The following is a 21,920-nucleotide window of genomic DNA, read 5'->3' as shown; positions in this document are numbered from 1 at the left end:
AGTTCTACATTCATTTAGTAAATATTTAGTTTATTTTTATCGAATAGCGACATTTGATTCAGGTTTAAGCTTCTTAGATGTTTGTATTTTGAAAATTGATTTCAATGGTCTTTTAGGATTTTTTTTATTTTATTATTATTTTTGCTTACACAATTATGTGCTACTTAGGGACACCTACTGCAGTGGGCACAACTTATGAGACTCACAAGGAATGACGACTACTCCTTCCTCTTCCACATGATCCCCTGCTTAATGATAGTGAGTTTGAAAATCTTTGGCAATGATTTCAAAACAAAGAAATTTTTTAGTGTTAGTATTTCATCCACAGTTAATGAAGGTTTGTTGTAATTTTTTTCCTCTGTTGGATGTGTTCTAATACTATGTTTTCCATTGCACAACTGATGAATTGTTCTCTTATCACTCAAAATTTTCAATTTGAATATCAGATGGGTTGGAAAGCTTCTTTTCACAATTTGGTAAATAGATTAATTTTTATAACACAATCTTCCATATCTTTCAAACATAATCTTCCATACAATTTTCAATCTTGAAGCAGCGCGCGGGTTGAAGTTTCTAGCCTTCTTTTATACGATAATATGTTTTATTTTAAAGAGACAAGAAGAAGCAGCAGGAGGGGAAATGATTTCCGAACTCATTTTCTTTTTCTGTACAATCATACTACGTAGAAATATAAGGTGTCAAAGAGTTTTACTATGAAAAGTTCCCATTTTAGAGAGTCGCCTTAGCATTTCTCTCGTGTTTTTCATCGATTCTTTTTAATTATTCAATTCAATACTAAAAATAAACATGAGTGAAGAATGAGGATCTTTTCCGAATCCTCTTTGTGAGGATTCCGGAAATCCTCTAATTATATCAGTTTATCGTATATTGTGTGGTCATAAATTATTTTATTTAAAATTGGACATAAATAGTACATAACGAAAATTGATCACACAATGTATGATGAATTAACACAATTGAAGGATTAACCACTAAAAATATACACGAGTGAAGGTCAATTTTGTTAACTTATGTTTGTAGTCAAAATTTTGTTACGATTTACTATGCAAATAATTCACGTGAAAATGACAAACCCTAGATCGTATATTATTATATTATTTTTCATTTCTAGAAGCTGAGATGTGATTTACTTGCTATGCGTACAATTCACGTGAAAAAAAAAAACAAATCCTATATTGTATATTATTAATTATATTATTTTTCATTTCTAGAAGTCGAGATTTGATTGAGTTTAATTATTTCTATATATTAAATTTTGTTCCAGCTGTTCCTCATGTAAAACGAGTAGTGCTATTTATATCATACTTTTATATCACATTTTCATATCATCTTAGGTGGCATTTGATGTGGACAACCACATCATTTGAAAAATTTGCAAAACTCAAGGAAATGAAGGAGAAATACTACTCGTATACCAATTATTAGTTTATTAAATAATAAACTAAATTTAAAATTCTGATTAATTTAAATGATATGACTGTTCATATCAAATGCCACATAAGGTAATATGAAAATATTGTACAAAAACATGGTATGAATAACATTATTCCATGTGAAACACATTAACCGGAGACCAGGAACACTCAATGATTAGCCATTTTATTAGGCTCTTTGCTGGTTTATTTTAACAGATTAGCTATGAGCAACCAGATATACAGATTCGCGTTCACATTATCAGAAGCATGCAAGGAGGAACGATATATATAAAAAATGTCAACGAATCAACGTTTATTGAGAAATATGCACCTACAAAACCTCAGGAGACTAAACAGATGTTGAGTTGTATAATAAAACACGGGTTAGCTCTCTCCCGCTGTATTTTTTTTTATTAAAAGTTCATATAGAAAACTAGATTTTAATTTTTAAATAAGATGGAGTTTAGAAAAATGTCTTATACAAGATTAAACATTAATTTTGATTTTAGTCCCTAGATTCTATTTAATGCCAGCATATTAAATGTCTCTCTTTTTTATTTATAATTTTATGGTGTTCATTAATTAAATTTTATGAAAATATTATAAATTTTAATCTCATTATGGTAAGTATCTTATATAAGAAAATATTTTCATAAAGATTTTTCTGTACTGTTGACCCTACAAACTATCAAGCCTACCTAGTGCGCAGGCTGAGTAATTAATAAGCTAACTACGTCATTCGATTGTGTAAGGGGTGTGCCAACTTGTCGGCCGAGTTCGGCCGGGGATTAAAATATGTTGATGTGGCGTTGGGCGCGCTGTTGATTTCTTGATCTTGCGACTGCGGTCAAGGAAGGAACACGTCTCGGTCTTTGGGTTCTAGAGCCTGAAGACAAGGCTGCTAGTTCTGCGAAGTTCAATATCAAATTCGGCTTTCAATGTGCCGAATGTAGTAACCTGTAACACCTCACTTCGCCGAGATGGCTAATGAGATGACCTCTGGCAATAAGGATTCGAATCCTTCTCGACCGAGACTTGGATAGATAACCAGTGGGCCTCGACACAGTGATGTTTATCCAAACTGAAGGTGCTCCGGGAACAGCTGATTCTACGACAATAGTGCTATTTATCCAAACTGAAGATGTCACTGGTTGCCTTCATAGTATAAAAAAATCTCAAAATGTTTGAGAGGTTTGCGCAAGGTAATTTGTGTGTTGAATTGGAGAGGTCCTTCTCGTTGCCACTACCTCTGTATTTATAGAGCTGATGTACTTACTTGGCACAGCTAGTTAATTTAATTTTATAATTCAACTGCAACTCTATTTCGCGGAACCGAAATTAATCTGACCAAGGCATATCCTTCAGGTAGATGTTCGTGATTTTCCAAACCTTATAAAAGGTTATCCAAATAAAAGTCTTCTTGTCATCACAGCCTAGCCTACCTAGGCTTGTCATCATTATCCAAGACCATTATTTTCTTTTTAATTAGCCCCTTATCTGTCTGAGTGCAGCCATGCATGCCACATGCTTTCTTCCAACTTACACGCAATACATGCAAATCTTATCACCCATTTACTGGAATATGCCGTTGCATGCGGCCTCCTTCATTATTTGATTAGTCGCAGACCTTGATAATCATCCTGCCAAACTCTGACTTATTTCATGACAATCATGCTATCTTTCTAACTGTGTTTTCAATAATTCAATATATTATTAAGAGGTAATTATTATGATAAGAATCATAATATTATTTCATAATAATAATTAAAATTATCTTGACTCAGTCATCTAACTATTTAAAACTTCATTCCCTCAACAACTTCAATTGTTCGAGTCGATTATGTAATTTTAGATCCAAACAGGTACGCATGTTTTTGCATATTTTTTTATGTGTCACTAATTTATTAAAATATATTTACGTACGAACATTTCGATACACTAGGTTAGTATAATATGTTTAGGTATGAACATTTCGGTATACTAGTTTATTATAATATATTTAGGTATTGACATTTCTGTGCACTAGACGATACGAGTCTTTAACGTAGTTATCTACAGCTGCCTGTTTGCACATTGAAATAAAGAGAAAATCAGTCTTGCTAATTAAGAATATTTTTGTCAAAATGATTTGAAAGAAATCTCTCCTAGATAAGAATTATAAAATTGAGGTTTCACCATAAAACCAATTGGTAATATGGGGAGTAGCCTAAGACCATATAAGCACATAACAAACCTTGTCCCTCATCAATGTGGGACAACTTTCAACACGCCCCCACCGCAAGTGTGGCGGATTTTCAAGCCTACACATGGACAACAACTGGGTGACGTGGAGCATGTATGGTGTTAGAACCAATCAAATGTCAAGTATATAATTGTTTGGACCCAAAATTACATCATCGCCCCAAATAATCGAGGTTGTTGAGTAAGCGTACTTCCACACCGTCGATGAAAAAGTGAAGATAATTTTATTAATATAAAAAGATAACATTATGATTTTTATCATAATTATCTTTTAATAATGATTTATCTTGACATTTTCTTATGAAAAAAAAAATATCTCCAAGCTAGGAAACAGGCGGCACAATTCAAGACAATTCAAGTTGATGAGGATGTTTGGCATATGGGTGTGTGGTTTGGATCAGTTTTGGTTAACAGATATGCACGACATCAGATAATGAAGCATGCAGAACAAGATGATATTATGAGGTCACTTGAAAACTACTAATGGGATTAGATTTTGAACAGATTATTATTCATTTAAATATGGTTATAATTAAAAATGAATTTAATATTCATGGGGTCAAGATGCATGCACAATGGGATAAGAAATTGGTGACTTTGGGTGATGATGATGAGACAAGCCTAGAAAAGCTAGGTTTTTTGTGGTGGTGTTATGATGACATAGGAAATCTAGGCAGGCTAGGTTTTTTGTTTTTGCAATGGTGATGAAAGTGATCAAATGGGTGTAAAGGTTTCTGGTGGAGGTTTTATTATGAGATCAAAAGTCTAGGTGATTTAGGCTTCTGATGTGATATGATTTGCCTAGACAGGTTTTTCTGAAACTTTAACGAAAAATCATATTTTTACACTAAAAAGTCAATCTTGATACTATTCATCTTACCCTTTATTTTGTTTTTATCGTTAAAACTCAAAGTTTTCAAACTCTTTTCATTAGTTTTTTTATTTTTTATTTTTTTATCTTGTTTGAAAAGTCACGAACTACAATCTGAAGGATATGTTTGGCCTATGCCATGGATCAGATGTTATTCAACGAGTTAGAGTTGCAGTCGGACTCTACATAGTTATCTAGCCGTGCCAAGCAAGTACATCAGTCCTATAAATACAGATGCAATGGCAACGGAAAAAACCCCTTCCATTCAACACAAAAATTGCCTTGCGCAAACCTCTCAAACATTTTGAGATTTTTTATTTTCTTTTTCTGCCAACACACCTTCAATTTGGATAAACAACACTGTGAAGACAACCGGTGACATCTTCAATTTGGATAAACAACACTGTTGCCGTAGAATTAACCGTTCCCGGAGCACCTTCAGTTTGGATAAATAGCATTGCGTCAAGATCGACTGGTTATCTATCCAAGTATCGGTCGAGAAGGATTTTCGAATCCTTATTGGCAGAGGTTATCCTATTAGCCATCTCGGTGAAGTGAGATGTTACAGGTTACTACATTAGGCACATTGAAAACCAAATTTGATATTGAACTTCATAGAACAAGCAACCTTATCTTCAGGCGCTAGAACCCGAAGGTCGAGGCTTGTTCCTTCCTCAGCCACAGTCGCAAGATCAAGAAGTCAACAGCGCGCTCAACGCAACATCAACACATTTTACTCCTCGGTTGAGCTCGGTCGACGAGTTGGCACACCCTGCACACAATTGAATGACGTAGTTAGCTTATTAATTACTTAGTCTGCGCGCCACGTAGGCTTTGTAGTTTTTAGAGTTAACAATAATATATAACAATTGCACAATTTATTTCGAATAGAAATTTCACAAAGATACAATATATCTCACAATATAAACTAATAAAATTGAATTTGCAATCACAAAACACTGACTTGGTTAGGAAGATAGAGGTTTGCAGTAACAATCTCCTAAGACAGAAATTCGCCCCTACACTAGTGCAGTAGTTCAACGGACGTCTATCTTGCGGGATACAACTATCTAATCCAAGTTCTTGCACTCAAACTTGGATTCTTGGCGAATTGGTTGTGGTGTTTCTCTGTGAAGTATGGAAAAAAAAAAAAGCAATGGAATTGTTGTTCGGTTTCTGATCTTACGGCCATATTTATAATGGCGTAATGAAGCAGTTAAAGTCGTTCATGTTTATCTTTAAGAACGGTTGTAACTGTTCACATGATCAGTTTTATCCTTTCGGAAAAAGCTGAATGCAAAAATCAAAAACGTAAAAAATGATACTTGTGTTTTTTGTCCATCCGAGCCCCAAGGCCCAAGGGCAATCTTTGACAATTAATATATGCACCCAAACCCTCCAAGTCTAAGGCCCAAGGTCCATGTGTTTGGCCTAATTTCTTTCAAACCATAAGTGTGGGAAGACACTTATAAAGTGGATCTTCAAAAGAGGAATGGGCGATGTGGGACTAAAGATCCCACAAGTTTCACAAGTTCCAACATATGGCTGTTTGGCTTTACACGAAGACAACCCGCTCTGATACTATGATGAAAGTGAGGTTCCACCATAAAACTAATTGATCATATGGGGAGTAGCCCAAGACCATATAAGCACATAACAAACCTTGTCCCTCATCAATATGAGACAACTCTCAACAAGGAATCCATAGCACTCTTCAGCCTTCGCACTAAAATTTGTTAAGTTTGCCAAACTTTTTTAAAATCGTAAATGCCTAATTTTCCAACGTCATGAAACTTGAAAACAATTGTATTATTGGGGTGATATGGAATTTTAAAATTTTATTAGCTTCTCCTTCAGATATATAATGTTGGATACATATGTATATTAGGCGAGACTCGTTACATATTGAACAACATGGACTTGTCATGACATGAGTGCTGATACAATAAAAGTGTAAAGCATTTTATGAAAAAAACTAGAAGAGATTAATTTTTTATTTTGTCAAACATAAATTTTATTGACAGAAGAAGACAATACAAGAGATAAATATAAAAATAAGCTGAAAGCAGGCTAAGAGGACATAGAAGTCCAAGCAAAGCACATTATGACTGAATTAGACTCATTTTGTTGACGGAAGTTGTCACCGCCACAACTACCAAACACCTCACCATTCCATTGGTCAGGCCAGTTGATTCGGCATTGATGCCAACCAAAAACAAACGCCCCAAAAACAAAGATACAAAGCAGCCTCAAATGAAAAACAAACCAAATCACTAATTTCACAACATCAAAATCCACAAACAATACATAAAATTGCTCCGAAAACACTCAACCAACAAAATGAACAAATAACACTAGCAACCATGTCCACCACCAGAGGACCAACAAATGAAGAATTTTGATACTAACAAAGCAAGTAGACAAAACACCATCAGAACCGTAGAAAGAACAGGCATAGACCCAAACAACCAAAGTAGTTTTGCATACCTTCCTCTGACTGAACGACGACTCGCTCTCAAGGCGGGTAGCAAACATAGTGGTCAAATAAGGCTTCTCATTCGAAAGCAAGCATCTAACAGGAGTATTAAGGGTGGAAGTGGGAGGATAGAGGAGAAAATTGTGTGAGACACAAAGGATGGGAGGATGGAGGGGAACAGTTGTGTGAGGGTAACATTATTTGTGACTGATAACACATACATAGTGAAATTAATTTCCACAGCTCAGCAGGACCCGACCGGCTGGAGAAACATAAGAGAGCAACTCGCTATCACATTCAAATTTGGCCATGACTCTCTCCTCCAAGCTAACATATGCCTCTATTCCATCACCCTCCTTGGTGTCCATGAAAAGCACTAGGTTCTTGTAGGTCAGTGCCGGTGATCCCACCCACGCAGGTCTACCCCAACCAAAGTCGTTCTCATAGAGAGGAAACCTACAATAGCTACTGAAGCTAAGTACCGCAACCATGTCTCCTCTCTTGAAACTATCAGCAGCTTTCTTCATCAAACCCAAGTGCTCGTCACCCTGCCCTTGTAATTGCTTCAAGTACTCATTGTCAATCTTGCTTATCGCTTCTCGCACCTCCCCAATCACCACCCCATCACATTCTTCCTCCCCGCCATTACTGATTCGCAATGGTGATGTCATGGAAAAACGAAAAAGATTTCCAAAAGAATGTTGAGGCAATGGTGGACTAAACCGCGGACGTAGGTTCACTGCATGGATCACCATGTACAACTTATTCACGGTACAATCCTTTGTAGCGGCCACATATCGACTCCATATGAAAGCGGATAAGGTCTCAACACGCGTGGGATGTTTTAGTTGGAGGTTTTTCATATCTTTTTCATATTTTGCTTGGAGGGTCTCTATTTTAGAGGCATTGAACACGAACCTCTTTGTCACTCTATCTTTTGTGATTCCAACGCCTCCATCGAATCCAGTATTGAACTCCTTTGGTGGGAAGAGTGTGGCTGACACAAATTGTGGAGGGTCTATGTTGGCTTGTTCCCCACGGGCGATGGCTGCCCAAATTTTGCTGAACGTGAAATGGGACAACCCATCAGCAATCTTGTGAGAAATGCATTGGCCAATAGCAAACCCTCCACACTGAAATATGTTGAGCTGGACCCCAAAGGGTAATGGATTGGTAATATCATCAAGTTCAAATGGCATGAACTTGTTAAGTTCACCAGGGTTGGGGTTGCTGAGAACATCAGAGAGAGTGCAATTCAGCACTCGAGCTTCGACGTAGGGGATGCCCTCGTCATTGCAATGTATGAAGCGGTTGTCTTTGATTCGACCGGCTAGCGGGTAGAATAGCGATAGGGCCTCGGATAAGGAGTTCTTAAGGTGGTTGGATATTTCAATGATGTTGGGATGCATATTGGCATTGTATTCATAGAAGAGGAGCAAAGGGTTGTAGACATGGGGAGCCATTTGATCAAGAAAGGAGAATTGGTAATGGCGAAGGTGGCCAGGAGTTGGAGAAGACGGTTTGATAATCTCATTGGAGATCACTTCAACCTCAACCTTCATCAGCTCGAATGTTTTATTTAGTAGCAAGAAGTTGGAGCTAATTAATGTTGATAACAAAACAATAAGGGTATAAATAGCAGCTGGAGCCTGGAGTTATGCTTCTATGGTGCTCCTCTCAGGGAGACCTATATAGAGCTAAAACGTAATTGGCTCATGGATCTGATTATCTACATGAAACCATCCATTGCTTTGTTTAACTTGAAGATTAATGAATTGCACGAATCACAATCCCACACTCGGCGGAACATGCATAACATTGGACACGTACGTTTGTTCATTTTCTTAAGCATCATTAAAACAATTAATTTAGCCTTTTCTTTTCTTGAATTGAGGATTAGGTTGAATTGAGTTTTCCAGTGAGATAATAAGGATAGGATTTTCCGGCGTAGACTATATATGTTGAAGCATTTCCAATTTTTTCTTTTTTGTCAATATTTGTTAGATTAAATATTAATTAAAAATTTGATGAAATTAAAATTTACGTCGTAATACGAATGCAACAATCATATCCACTATTATTATTGAAGCATTACGTTTTAACGAAACAATATAATACCTGTATTTCTATCTTTGAGAGATTCTGAGAAGCAAGGGCAAGAGATTCTGAGACGATTTAAAAAGAGAAAGGCTAGCAAGGCTCGATTTTTGAGGATTGATATGCTGTCCCAAATTATTTGTTTCATTTGTGTCTGTCTTTACTAATTTTACATGTGTCATTCCACTTGATTTTAAAGTTAACACTGTTATTAATAATGCATAACTAAATAAAAATGTGTATTCAATTGAGAATTTTAAATATTTTAATAGATTTACAAATTTATGAATTTTTATAGAATTTAACTAATTTGCAAATATTCTATGTAAAATTTTGATTCAATTTTTTCGGAATCTCATGGAGAGAGAAGAAATTTGTAAATGTTTAAAATACACTATAAAGTCTTTCCAATTCCCTTTAACTTTTTCAAAGTTAAATACTACTATTCAAAACTCCTGTGTCATGTTCAATTTCGTAGATTTGCAATGGCAACGGACAACAATAATACATACCTGTAGAAATTAAATCGATCTAGAAAGAGATATTGCAAGTCAGTGAAAAGATTGAGGAAGTTGCGGTGGCTAGAGTTGTAGATGCTATAATGACACCAAGAGAGTTCTGGATATTGTAATCTTGTAATCATTTTGAAGTTGTAGTCAGGAGACTGTAATCTTGTAATCATTTGAAGTTTGTAGTCAAGAGACTGTAATCTTGTAATCATTTTGATGTTGTAGTCAAGAAAGTTTGAAGTACTTGATGGAGCTAGAACTTTCTTTCCTTCTTTGCCTTCACCACTCGAATGATAAAAAGAGTTTTAACGAAAAGCTTACAGTATTGTTCACTTTAATGAAAAATCACGTTTTTACATTAAAAAGTCAATCATGATACTATTCACTTTACCTTTTATTTTGTCCTTATCGTTAAAACTCAAAGTTTTTAAACCATTTTCATTAGTTTTCCTAATAAATTATTGAGATCTATAGGTTCGTATGTTCTAGCTTCATTAGAGCACTCAATTATTCTGAATCACATTATTACTAATTTATTATAAGACTAAACTCACAATCTCTTTTTTAGTGTAGATAATATTATTTGTTTAAAAAAAAAAAGTCATTGGACAACTAATTTAATCATATTATTATTTGTGTGCGAAAGACATTTTTTTAACTAACATTATACGTCTTTTAAGATGTTTTGAATGTATTTAAAAATAAAAAAAAAAAATTTAATGGAATTACATTATTTCTAACCTATTGTAAGGTACTAATTTAAAAATAAAAAATAAAATAAAATAAAAAAACTGTACACAAAATTAATTTAAAAAAACACTGTTAAAATGATGAAAATACCTCTGCATTATATGATATATTATATTAGGCTACTTTTGAAATTTTTTGTTTGAGAAACATTTTTGTCTAAATATTTTTGTTCAAACTTGTGACACCAAAAAACATTATTCATTTTATTGTTGACTTTATATACAGAATTTTTTTTTTATTGGGTAAACGAAGATTTTTTTTCATTTCTAGAAGCTGAGATGTGATTGATTTACTATGCAAACAATTCACGTGAAAAGAAGCAAATCCTATATCGTATATTATTATATATTTTTTAATTTCTAGAAGTCGAGATTTGATTGAGTTTAATTATTTATATATATTAAATTTTGTTCCAGCTGCAAGAAAATATTTGACGGTAGGGGAAAGTAGAAAATATTGTGAAACACCTGGAGGCCAAGAACACTCAATGATTAGCCATTTTATTAGGCTCTTTGCTGGTTTATTTTAACAGAGTACCAATGAGCAATCAGATATACTTCACATTATCAGAACATGCAATGAAAGATATATATCAAAAATGTCAATGAATCAACGTTTATTGAGAAATATGCACATACAAAACCTCGGGACACTAAATAGACATCGAGCTGTATAATAAAACACGGGTTAGCTCTCTCCCGCTGTATTTTTTATTAAAAGTTTATAACTGGTTTTATTTGTACATACTTCCGGTGTTTATTTGAGCTCGTTAAGACTTGGAATCATAAAACAAGCGGGAGGTGGTTCATTGGAGCTATGAAGGAGCCTAAAACATGAAGTAGTTCCGAGATAGTGGAACTGTGGTGGCTGGACTGCAGGTAAGAACCACGCCGTCTGCTGTTACCTTGTATGTTTCCGGATCAACCTCTATATTTGGTAGGGCGTCATTGAGCTTCATGTCGAGTTTGCAGAGTTTCCTAACGTTGCGCACGGCTTCCACTCTCTTGTCAAGGCGGTACGAGTCTTTAACGCAGTTATCTACAGCTGCCTGTTTGCACAGTGAAATAAAGAGAAAATCAGTCTTGCTAATGAATCTCTCGCGAGAGAGAGAGAGAGAGAGAGAGAGAGAGAGAAATCCATGCCTGGCTGACAAAAGCAATGGAATGAGCACTACCAGCCTTGCCAAATGCACCAAACATAGGCCTTGAAATAACCTGCGAAGACATAAGGTTTTTTAGAGTAATCAGAACAAAAATCACTAAAATTATTACACCCTAGAAAGAATATCTACTACCATCTCCAAATTCTTTTGGACCCTCCTCAACGTAATTCATCAATCACGTAAAAGAATTGTCATGACTAGAAAATGCATCCATGCATAAGAACTGTTTGTAAACTATAAACTTTACCGGTTCAGGCGTGGGGATGCTTGCATTTGGATCACCCATATTAGCCCATGCAATTGCCCCACCTTTGATCACCATTTCTGGTTTTGCGCCAAAGAATGATGGCTTCCATAGAACAAGATCAGCCAGCTTCCCCACCTGCATAACATGCAAAGCCCATGAGTAGAATGAGAATTCCGCTATTTTAATGTCAATAAAAGTGTTTATGGAACCCAAGAAATGCGAGTAATTCCAAAAAGGTAAGTTTCATCCAGGAGAGTTGCACATTCAAAAAGGTTGAAGCTCAAAGCATCAAGCTTAACTTCTATTCATTTGTTTCTCAAATGCTCTGCTCCAAATAAGAGAGGTTAAAAAAAGCTTGAAAGAATTATTTTGGTTGTCTATAAGAGTGGCATACCTCAATAGAACCAACATACTGAGAAAATCCATTAACTATTGCTGGATTTATAGTGTACTTTGCGATGTATCGTTTGATCCGGAAGTTGTCATTGTCAGATCCACTAGGTTCTATCGACCCTCTTTGTGATTTCATCTTGTCAGCTGTTTGCCAAGTTCTGATTATCACCTGACACGAAAAGTTTTTAGACAACAAGCCTTATACATGCTTCTGTGTAAAATAATTAGACAAAGACTCCTACTAACGCCAGAAACAGGGACTTTCAAGTGAAGGCATGAAAATCCACGGTTTGGTAAAAGACGACAATGATAATGTTCTGTAATTCAATTTGAATAAGGACTTTTGTTTTCCATTTTTGTTACTGTTTTGTTACAGTTTCAGTGAAGTCGATACAAACAGACATATGCGGGCATGTATCTCAATTTATAAAAGTTTTCTATGATCAGGAGGAACCAGAATGCATAAGGTGAAGGTAGTAAGAACCTCTCCGATGCGACCCATAGCCTGTGAATCAGAAGCTACAATGCTAATTGCCCCCATATCGTGCAAAATATCTTCTGCAGCAATTGTTTCAGCCCTTATTCTTGATTCAGCAAAAGCTACATCTTCTGGAATGTCCTTGTCAAGGTGATGGCAAACCATCTGTATGCATTTGAAGTTTCAAAACAACATTCAGCCAAAAGACTCTAAATAACCTTAGCGCATGCTGTATCACTACTTCTGTTATCTTCTCATACCAGCATATCAAGATGCTCATCTATAGTATTTGAGGTGAAAGGCCGCGTGGGATTCGTTGATGATGGCAGGACATTTTTCACACCGCAGACTTTGATTATATCTGGAGCATGGCCCCCACCTGCACCTTCACTGCCAAGAGATAACAAGCACAAACTATGAGAACTAAAAAAGAAAAAACACAAATAAGAAGAAAACAAGAAACGAAATGTAACAACATGCAGGAAGTTACGCCAAGGATACTCATAATCATTTAAAATATGTGTACTTAGCAATATAATCGGTACTGACTAGTCATCAAGACTCAGAGCAAAAAATATAGGTACGATAATGCAAAATATTCAAGTATGCAGGAATGGTTAGATAAATGTCAAGATGTGACCAAACCAGCCATGATCTCAAACTGTAGTCAGTGTGATGCCTTAGCTACCGAAAAATGTTTTGCCTCTACTCTGTGTACAAAGTACTGTGGTCATGGACTTGTAAAAGACTGAAGAAAAATTGCCAACTTATCAAATAGACCGAGAATGTGATTTATACCTGTGGTAAGTATGGATAGTTCTTCCTTTAAATGCAGCAATTGTATGCTCTACAAATCCAGATTCATTCAAGGTGTCTGTATGGATGTTAACCTATCAAGGTCAGAATTGGAAGTATTAGAAGATGTGAAACTCGTAAGATACTACCACCGAAAACAGCCTATAAGACCTAACATTAAATAAAGATTATAGTACAGCACCTGGATGTCATATTGATCTCCAACAGCCAAACAATTGTCGATTGCAGCAGGAGTGCTTCCCCAGTCCTCATGCAGCTTCAGTCCCATTGCCCCAGCCTTTAGAATATCATGCATCCCTTCGGGTTTGGCAGTGTTCCCCTAAAGTAAGCCAAGGATATTAAAGAAAAAGGAAGAAATATATAAAATGAAACAGCTTTAGACATCACTTCACATTTTGTAAAATGGTAGTTACAGGTTTATAGTTGAATGCAGGCATGGGGTAGGGAAGAAGGAAGAGATTTTTAAGTACACACAACAGTTTAAGCATACCTTCCCAGTAAATCCAAAATTTAGAGGCAGGTCGTCAGTTGCTTGCAGCATTAACTTCATGTGTAATGGGGCTGGTGTACAAGTTGTTGCACGAGTCCCAGTAGCAGGTCCTGTTCCACCTCCCACTAAGGTTGTGATACCTACACATTATGTAGAAGTTTCGGAAAATGGACCCCTTAAATGCTTGTTCATTGTCCGCAAAAGATTTAGAAAACACAAAGTTCATTCATGAGTATATATGGGCAGGAATAGAAGACGCAAAAAAGATTTTTTTTAAAGGAAACCTAGGTGGTACAAGGGGAAAAAACAAATGCAAATTGAATCAACCAGGAAATAAAATATGCCATTCAGATGAAACATTATGCAACTGCACCAAACCTTGAGTCAATAGAGGAAAATCTTTACAAAAAAATTATGGTGTGTCAAATTTTTTTTTTTTTTTTAAACGACTGGTTTAACATGCAACTTGCTGGTATAATGTTCTGCATCTAATACATAATTCATGAATTTGAGGCAACTAAACAAGATGACTAAGTATCTCTTAAGTTATGAATAATGTTTCACACCAGATACATGTACTTCACACTACGCATCAAAACGCGTCACTATATGCATCACAAGCACTTTCCAGCCTATTTAGTCTCATAATATAGCTCACCACTCGATATTGCTTCATATGCTAATTGAGGGCATATGAAGTGCACGTGACAGTCTATTGCTCCTGCAGTCACAATCATACCTTCCCCCGCAATGACCTCTGTGTTAACCTAAGAGATAAAGAAGGCAGCATAAGCACATTTTATCAACTTCCTAGAAATTTCTTTCCAGAACGACCTGCTGTAATGTGAGATGATATTTACCCCAATGGTCATATTTACACCATTCATAACATCTGGATTGCCTGACTTTCCAAGGGCAAAAATGTCACCATCTTTGATACCAATATCTGCCTTATATATCCCGCTATAATCAATGATCACAGCATTAGTTATAACCGTATCCAATGAATTAGCTGGGTGGTTCCCAGATGACTGGCCCATTCCTTCTCTTATAACTTTACCACCTCCAAATACGGATTCATCCCCATAAACAGTAAAATCCTTTTCAATTTCAGCAAACAAGTTGGTATCACCAAGCCGAACTTTATCACCAGTAGTAGGTCCATACAAGTTTGCATATGCCTCATGAGAAATTACAGTGGTGAAAGCTGGATCGCTTCTTGCAACACCTTCACTGCAAAATTAATACTGAGGTAAGGCATCTCCAATTTTTTCTTAATCATCTTAGTGAACTAGCTAACAATCATGCAACTTTATTGATCTAACAAAATAGAAGCAAAGAGGCAAATAAACATTTCTCTGGTAGAAAGCCTCAACCTAGCTTTTGGTTCTTCCTCATGTCCAAATTCTTTTGCTTGTATGGCTTCCATGACTTCCTTTAGTTTGCCATCATCTACTGAACCATCCCCAATGCAATTTCCCCCTCTGATTACTCTATTACCTCCAATACTTACAAGTGCGACATGTTTGCATTCCCCCGGCTGGCACAGCAAAACAAGCACCAATAACATACTTAGAATGCTAATAGTCGATTAAGAGGTAAAAAATTGGTACTATACCAGCATGCAAAATGACAAAAGTAGGGCCTAATTAACAAAAATAAGTGGCTTCGTAGCACCATGACTTCTATCATAAAAGTAGCACCCAATTATAGATGTAAAAGAGGATGAAGGATGACGTGACATCCTTGCTAGACTTTGATTAGAAAAATATTTGATAGGCAGAATATATTTTGTGATTGACATGAACTAAACAACTTTTCATTACATAACAATGATAACATTGAAAAATTATTTAAGACATTTAAAGAACCTCAAATCTCTTGGCTGTTCCAGCTGGTATATTCAAGCGCATGCCATATGATTTCATTCGATCAAAAACCAGGCTGGGGTTGACCTCAATGAAGTGATAATGACTGCCAACCTGAAAAAGCAGGGTAGTAACGAATCATAAGTCGGTTGCTTAATTGACACACTCTAAACCAGAACCAATAACTATACTAAGCTAAAGTAAATGAGATGTTGATTAGTTCAATCAAGAATCGCTTTCATCGTCGAACTAACGAATGCTTACATTTTGACTACAAAGTCCATGACATAAGCTACTAGAAACCAATTAAAACTGAATATGACTATTTCAAATAACTGAGAAATGATATGTAAAAGATAAACGCACCTGAACCGGCCTGTCTCCTTGGTTAACAACTCTGAGGAGTATTGCTTTCCTTCCATGATTAAGCACAATACTACCACCTCCATAGATAATTTCACCCGGAATTTTACCATCTTCCATTTCAGGAAACTTGTCTAGTGAGGGAACTGCAGAAAAATCTTATTGCATAAGTGCCCATAATAGGTCCCAAAACAGTCATTTGAAACTTCCAATATCCGATAGCCTTTACCAGGAAGAAAAGAATCCTTCAAAGCTAGTTCCAGATTTCCGTTCTCCCTAGAAATTGGATCGTGAATGGTGATTAACTTGGTCCCATCACGAAAAGTCCCTTCAACCTGCATTTAAAATCTTACTTATAAATTTGATTTTAGGCGGCATGCTATGTCAGGGGTATGAGACAATAAGTTGGAAATTTTGACAAATTTTCAGCAGCAAGCATTATGTTTACAGCTTTTCGAAGCAAATGCAAACAACCTTAATGAGCATAATACCTGCACCATATCCAAAAGATAGTGAACACCAGGAAGAACTTGTTTCCTGTTTGAAAAAGAAAGATGCAGATCAATCTTGAGCAACTAGACACATGATTCCGAGGTACAAAATTAGGAATACAAATTGGTTGATTGCAATCCAGAATTAACATCCCACATACAAAAACAGGGAAAATTGATAAGATTTCACAGTTTACACCATTACCTTCCCAGCAGCTGTCTCCCAATGTCCATCAATTCCGCCACAGATTTATCCCCATTTCGAACGAACTCCAAAATCTACAAACACACAAACACATTAAACAAAAACGTTTCCTTTACAAAACCCATTACCAAAATCCGATCAAAGTCCGTAAATTTGAACAAACGATCAAGTTTCGGAGCAAAATCTGAAAAATACAAGGCAAAAAACACACCTGTGTGGCTATGAGAGCTGCAGCTTCTGGGTGATTCAGCCTCAACCCTCGAGCAAGACGCTTCTGCGCCAAAAACCCAGCATTGTTTAGGCTTAGTTTCTCAGCTTCTCTCGGAACCACCTTCATTTTTTCCACTCCTTGCTCTGTAAGTCAATGCCTGCAACTTATAAGAAAAATGGTCTTACTTTGTTTGATGCAATCTCTTATCTTTTGGAGGCGAAATTGAAGAACGTGGATGACTAGATGAGCATCCGAATTGAAGGAACTAAGTTTCTTACTTGTCAAGAGATACGAAGATCGGTGTCACTTTGTAAGTCCGATGATACACAAGTACGACACGGCTGGGTCCCTGGGACATCTGCCAAGTGAAAGGCAATGACTGAAACGTTAAGGGGTTGTGACTTTCTCTCTCCTTTTTCTTGGGTGAATTAATATTTTGTGTCTGTTTTTATGCACGTCGAAAACACAAATCACATGATATACTATTGTGATTAAAAAGAATATATACTTATATGTTTCTTGCTAAAATATGTCGATAAAAAAACTCCCGTATAATAATTTGAATAAATTAATAATATTACGTAATTTGTGTTTAATTTTTTTACTGTTGTAATATTTCACATTGACTATATCTTTGTGAAAAAAAGAGTTTAAATATTATAATCCTACTCCAACTAACAAGATCTCACACTTGTCGGATTGTGCAGATGTTTATTAATATGTTGGCAAGTTAAGGACAATATCGATATTGTTGAACTTAAACATTTAAATTGCTGACAATATAAGTATTGTTGAAAGTTAGCATTTAGCCGGTCAATTAGAGTTTTTTTGTTCATGTGTCTGTCACCATATAGTCCTTTATATAATATTGCATTGTGACAATCCAATTGCATCCAACACAAACCCACAACAAAAATTTTGAACTTTCCTCATTAAACTATAACAAGATTTGCCAATGAGAACCAATTTTAATGATAAGTTCAGCCACCACAAGTTTATTTTTAATGTGTTTTGTGTAACTAATAATTCAATTGGTGACGTAGACTTGCATTCAAAATTCAAAATTCAGCGATGCTATGTGTATTATAATAACGGTTGATGATTACATCTTTTTATGAATAAATTTTGATTCTTCGTTGGTTATAGGTAAACTTTTTGAGTAATATTATTCGTACCATATTTTTATATCACATTTTCATACTATTTTAGGTATCATTTGATGTGGATAGCCACATTATTTTAATAAGATTTTTAAATTTAGTTCATTATTTAATAACTAATAATTAAGAAAAACTAGTTAATTAAATTATGATTGTGGTATACGAGAAGTCTTTCTCCTTCTTTTCCTTAGGTTTTGCAAATTTTTCAAATGATGTGGCTGTCCACATCAGATGTCACCTGAGGTGGTAGAGAAATGTAGTATAAAAACATAGTATGAATAATATTACGCAAATTTTTTACATAAAAGATGCGAAGATGTAAAATATGAAGAGTCACAAAGTTGGTCTTCAAATTGAGTTATGAGTGGCAAGTAAGTAACTTCACCCAAACTATCAACGTTAACAGCAAATACGACACAAATGGCTAGATTTTTCGAAAGTAACCAAAATCAATGGAGCAAGACAGTACATTACCAAAGGATTTGGAGCTTATTACCAAGGGATTTCTTTCTTATATGAATAAAACTTAGATTCAGTTCTGTAATACATTTGGCCTTTATAAGGTGCCTCTATTTATCGCTAACTTAATAATAAGTAGGGTTTAGGGTTTGATGCACAAAGCTGGTAAAAACATGGATATTTTTCTAGTTGAAAACTTTGAGATGACCTTTGTCTTTTGATTGTGATTAGAGATGGACTGAAATGTCTTTAGCCTTTTCGGACCCCATTAGAACTAGTCTTACCCTTCAGATTACGGGTTAGCTCACGCTTCGGCAAAAAAAAATATAAAAAAAAAAAAGGTCCGAACGGGTTAATGATGTCTTTTTGCTTGGTGTGCGTTGGCGATAATAGGAAAATAATCAGAGGATAAGTGAGAATTCTAAGTGAGAGGAGCGCCAAGGTCCTCGTCGACCCTATCCTCTTGTTGAAGCAATGTGGGAAGATTTTCTGTGGAAACAAGGTTATATATTTCTTTTGAAAGCTTCTCGTCTTTGATCCCAGACCATGTCCTGGCGGCAAGGCCAGTAGAAGCACTGTTAGAACGTCATTGCAAGCTGGGTGCATCCGAACCGCACAAGAACATCCTGAATTTGTTTTCGACCAAGCAGTGAGCATGTCCATCCTTTTCTCAGTTCCACCATTTCCCACCGTGACTGGCTTGTCGCCGCCATTAGCCTTCAAGCATTTCACGCACGTTTCCTGACAGAAGTACACCCCTAAGGAGGCAGAAATTTGTGCGCCTTGGCAGCGAACACTCGCAGCAATGTTGGCTTCATGACCAGAAATTAAGTTTTCGCAGCACGAAAGTACACGTGCTGAAGATAATAATTCAGCCACGTGCTTAAAAAGGCCAGTGTCCTGGACTTGTCTCAGCACCTCCTCCTTGACAGCAACCGTAGCTTTTTCCTCTGGGCTTAAGCTTTGGCCACCATGCATATCTTCCCGTCCCCGAACTTGTGCAACCCACCTGATCATGAACTGCTCAAAATAGGATGGACACGAAAACAACAGAGAGAACTTCCTGAATATGTTTCACCTCCTCCGATTTTACAAGGAGTATCATCCATCAAGTATTTCGTGACACCAACCCAACTCTCGTGTTTGCAGCTCAGGGTATAATAAAGTTGTCCTGGCTCCCTGTGAGGCCTAGATATAAGCATGAACCCTCTGCGTTGTCCGGTAGATGAATCACATGACAATCATCACCAGAACATCTCATTACATATTCACGGAACTCGTCAATTGTGCTATGATTTGTGCGAAAGGCTTCAACTTTTGCTCCAGCACAGTGAGCCAAGCATACAAGCTTCCCAAATGAGATGCCTCTAACTTTGATTGTCTCCAAAGGTTCGCAGCAGTCTAACATAGATTCATCAAACCATCTCCAGGGTCCTTTCCATTTCCTTCTGGGATCGATAGCAAGGGCATTCTGAACCATGGACAGGCTCGCCAATCCACAGTAAGCAGGCTCCGACTGCGTCTGAGAATAAGAAATCAACCTACAGAAGTTCTCCATAGTTCCACTCTGAATGGCTTCAATAAACAGTTCCTTGCCCTCAGCGGAAGCAAACTCAATTGCAGGTGGAGAAGGAAGAGCTCGTTTGTAGAACCCATTAGACATGATATTCTCTGTGGAATATTGTTACGGTTTGCTGTGACAAAATCCTTGGAAATTGGGAGAAGAGAAACGGAGGAAGAAAACTTCAATGCATCAATATTATGTTATTGTTAGAAAGAACTCCACCTAAACCCTAAACCCTATTAGTAGGCGTAGGGATGCTGATGAGATGAAGACACTGGAGGTAGGCTAGCTGCTTGAAAGACTGAGCATGCAAAAAAGGTGGTTTCTACCATTTTTGGGAAAAAGACGTCGCCAGGCCACCTGCTACATTATTCCAGAGCCAACATGGCATTCTGGCCATTATAGACTCATACTATTCTTCTTCTTCACATAAATATCTTCTCTATCTTCTTGTTCCAAAACCCAAATCTCTCTCTCGCTCGCTCTCTCTCTCAATTTCTTCTCCCAGATAGAAGTAAATGTCTGCAACAAGTTCACAGTCTGCACTCCGCACATGCCCATGAGATTATTCTGACAGCGTTGCGAAGGTAAAATTTCTTTGCCAACTGAAAAAAACAAGAAAAGTTCCATTTTCGTAGAGGCTATATATTGTTGCCTGAATGAAATGAATGGATGGATTTAATCATACCGGTTGAGTTGTCTATTCTTCTATTTATTGTTCTTGTTCTTGTTCCTTTTAGTTTTTCTCAAATCCATCATTTCCAAGTTGCTGATCAGATGGAGAAATGTTTAATTTGGTTTGCTATGCAGAGTATATATTTATAAACAAGTGCATGAACTATATATATCATTATCATCATCATCACAGGAGTTCGTAGAAATATTGCTACTGTAATTTACCAATATGGTTCTTGTTCTTGATCAAGGTAGTATAATAAGAGGAACTAAACCCACAAAGATTATCAAATTAAAGCACAATTTGGAACTTAATTAAATGTGAACAAGTTCTGGCCTTAACAATGATTTAACTTTCCACTTTAGCAAATACCACAACGAAAAGCATACAATTTTCACAGAAACAAAAATGTCAGCATACAACTCGTGGTGCATCTATACTATTCATTTAGACAACCTCAACTATAAGAGATTTTTTAGTGTATCCAAAACATAAACCGCAACGCCACATGTAATAATACAAAGTCTTTGGATTTATCGCTTACAAGAGGTGCATGCCATTTTCATTGTGTTTCACGTGTCATAATACATAGTTCTTGGATTTATTCCTTAATATGGATCATCTTCCCGAATAGCCTTTTCCCAATACTTTGTCTTTGATGGTACAAGATGAGTATTCGAAAAAGCCTATCCGCTGTACCAGGGAAATGATCCATATCAAGGATCTTACTAGGGAGATGATCCATATTAAGGATCAGCTTGCAAAGGCCAAGATTGTTCCTCCAATGGAAGAAGATATCGTGTTTCGGAAAATTTTGATGCCATCACCAGAAAGCCGAAGTCCAAACTACAATTCGGTGTGAGCCGTATGTGTATGAGAACCATCTTTACCAGATCAGCATCTGCGTGGACGGAGATGCTATTAAGTTCACAAACTGTTCCGAGGATAATCGCCAAA

General features: G+C 36.3%; 2 protein-coding genes and 1 pseudogene across 3 annotated transcripts; all 3 read right to left on the bottom strand.

The window, feature by feature from the left end:
- Positions 1 to 7,013: 7,013 nt before the first annotated feature.
- LOC137736465 (stemmadenine O-acetyltransferase-like) lies at positions 7,014 to 8,586 on the bottom strand. The gene has a single exon (XM_068475730.1). It carries the CDS (start codon positions 8,584 to 8,586, stop codon positions 7,255 to 7,257), a length of 1,332 nt encoding a protein of 443 aa, XP_068331831.1. The 3' UTR covers positions 7,014 to 7,254.
- Positions 8,587 to 11,051: 2,465 nt separating this feature from the next.
- Positions 11,052 to 17,510, bottom strand: LOC137736884 (urease). 2 transcript variants are annotated; one of them, XM_068476193.1, is made up of 19 exons: positions 17,383 to 17,510; positions 17,105 to 17,261; positions 16,894 to 16,967; positions 16,689 to 16,734; positions 16,427 to 16,532; positions 16,201 to 16,343; positions 15,838 to 15,948; positions 15,343 to 15,506; positions 14,827 to 15,199; positions 14,625 to 14,733; positions 13,967 to 14,106; positions 13,658 to 13,795; positions 13,459 to 13,550; positions 12,921 to 13,050; positions 12,667 to 12,825; positions 12,184 to 12,351; positions 11,790 to 11,924; positions 11,523 to 11,594; positions 11,052 to 11,428 (listed from the first exon to the last, which is right to left on the bottom strand). In XM_068476193.1, exons 2-19 carry the CDS (start codon positions 17,228 to 17,230, stop codon positions 11,207 to 11,209), a joined length of 2,508 nt encoding a protein of 835 aa, XP_068332294.1. In that variant the 5' UTR covers positions 17,231 to 17,261; positions 17,383 to 17,510; the 3' UTR covers positions 11,052 to 11,206. The 2 variants fall into 2 exon arrangements, with proteins under 2 accessions (XP_068332294.1, XP_068332293.1); XM_068476192.1 differs by having other exon boundaries at positions 17,105 to 17,267; positions 17,383 to 17,506.
- A 1,634-nt stretch (positions 17,511 to 19,144) lies between these two features.
- Positions 19,145 to 20,423, bottom strand: LOC137736262 (glutathione gamma-glutamylcysteinyltransferase 1-like; annotated as a pseudogene).
- Between the last annotated feature and the right edge of the window lie 1,497 nt (positions 20,424 to 21,920).

Source organism: Pyrus communis, chromosome 6 (assembly GCF_963583255.1).
Source record: "Pyrus communis chromosome 6, drPyrComm1.1, whole genome shotgun sequence".
NCBI lineage: Eukaryota > Viridiplantae > Streptophyta > Magnoliopsida > Rosales > Rosaceae > Pyrus > Pyrus communis.
Note: the sequence above shows the minus strand (reverse complement) of the source record. Positions and strands in the feature narration are given on the sequence as shown.

Coding starts and splice junctions, on each gene's coding strand:
- LOC137736465 (XM_068475730.1), bottom strand. CDS start 8,586: ATGAAGGTTGAGGTTGAAGTGATCTCCAATGAGATTATCAAACCGTCT.
- LOC137736884 (XM_068476193.1), bottom strand. CDS start 17,230: ATGAAGGTGGTTCCGAGAGAAGCTGAGAAACTAAGCCTAAACAATGCT. Junction 15,507..15,837: donor GAACAGCCAAGAGATTTGAG/GTTCTTTAAATG, acceptor TTGCTGTGCCAG/CCGGGGGAATGCAAACATGT. Junction 12,826..12,920: donor ATGAGCATCTTGATATGCTG/GTATGAGAAGAT, acceptor AAATGCATACAG/ATGGTTTGCCATCACCTTGA.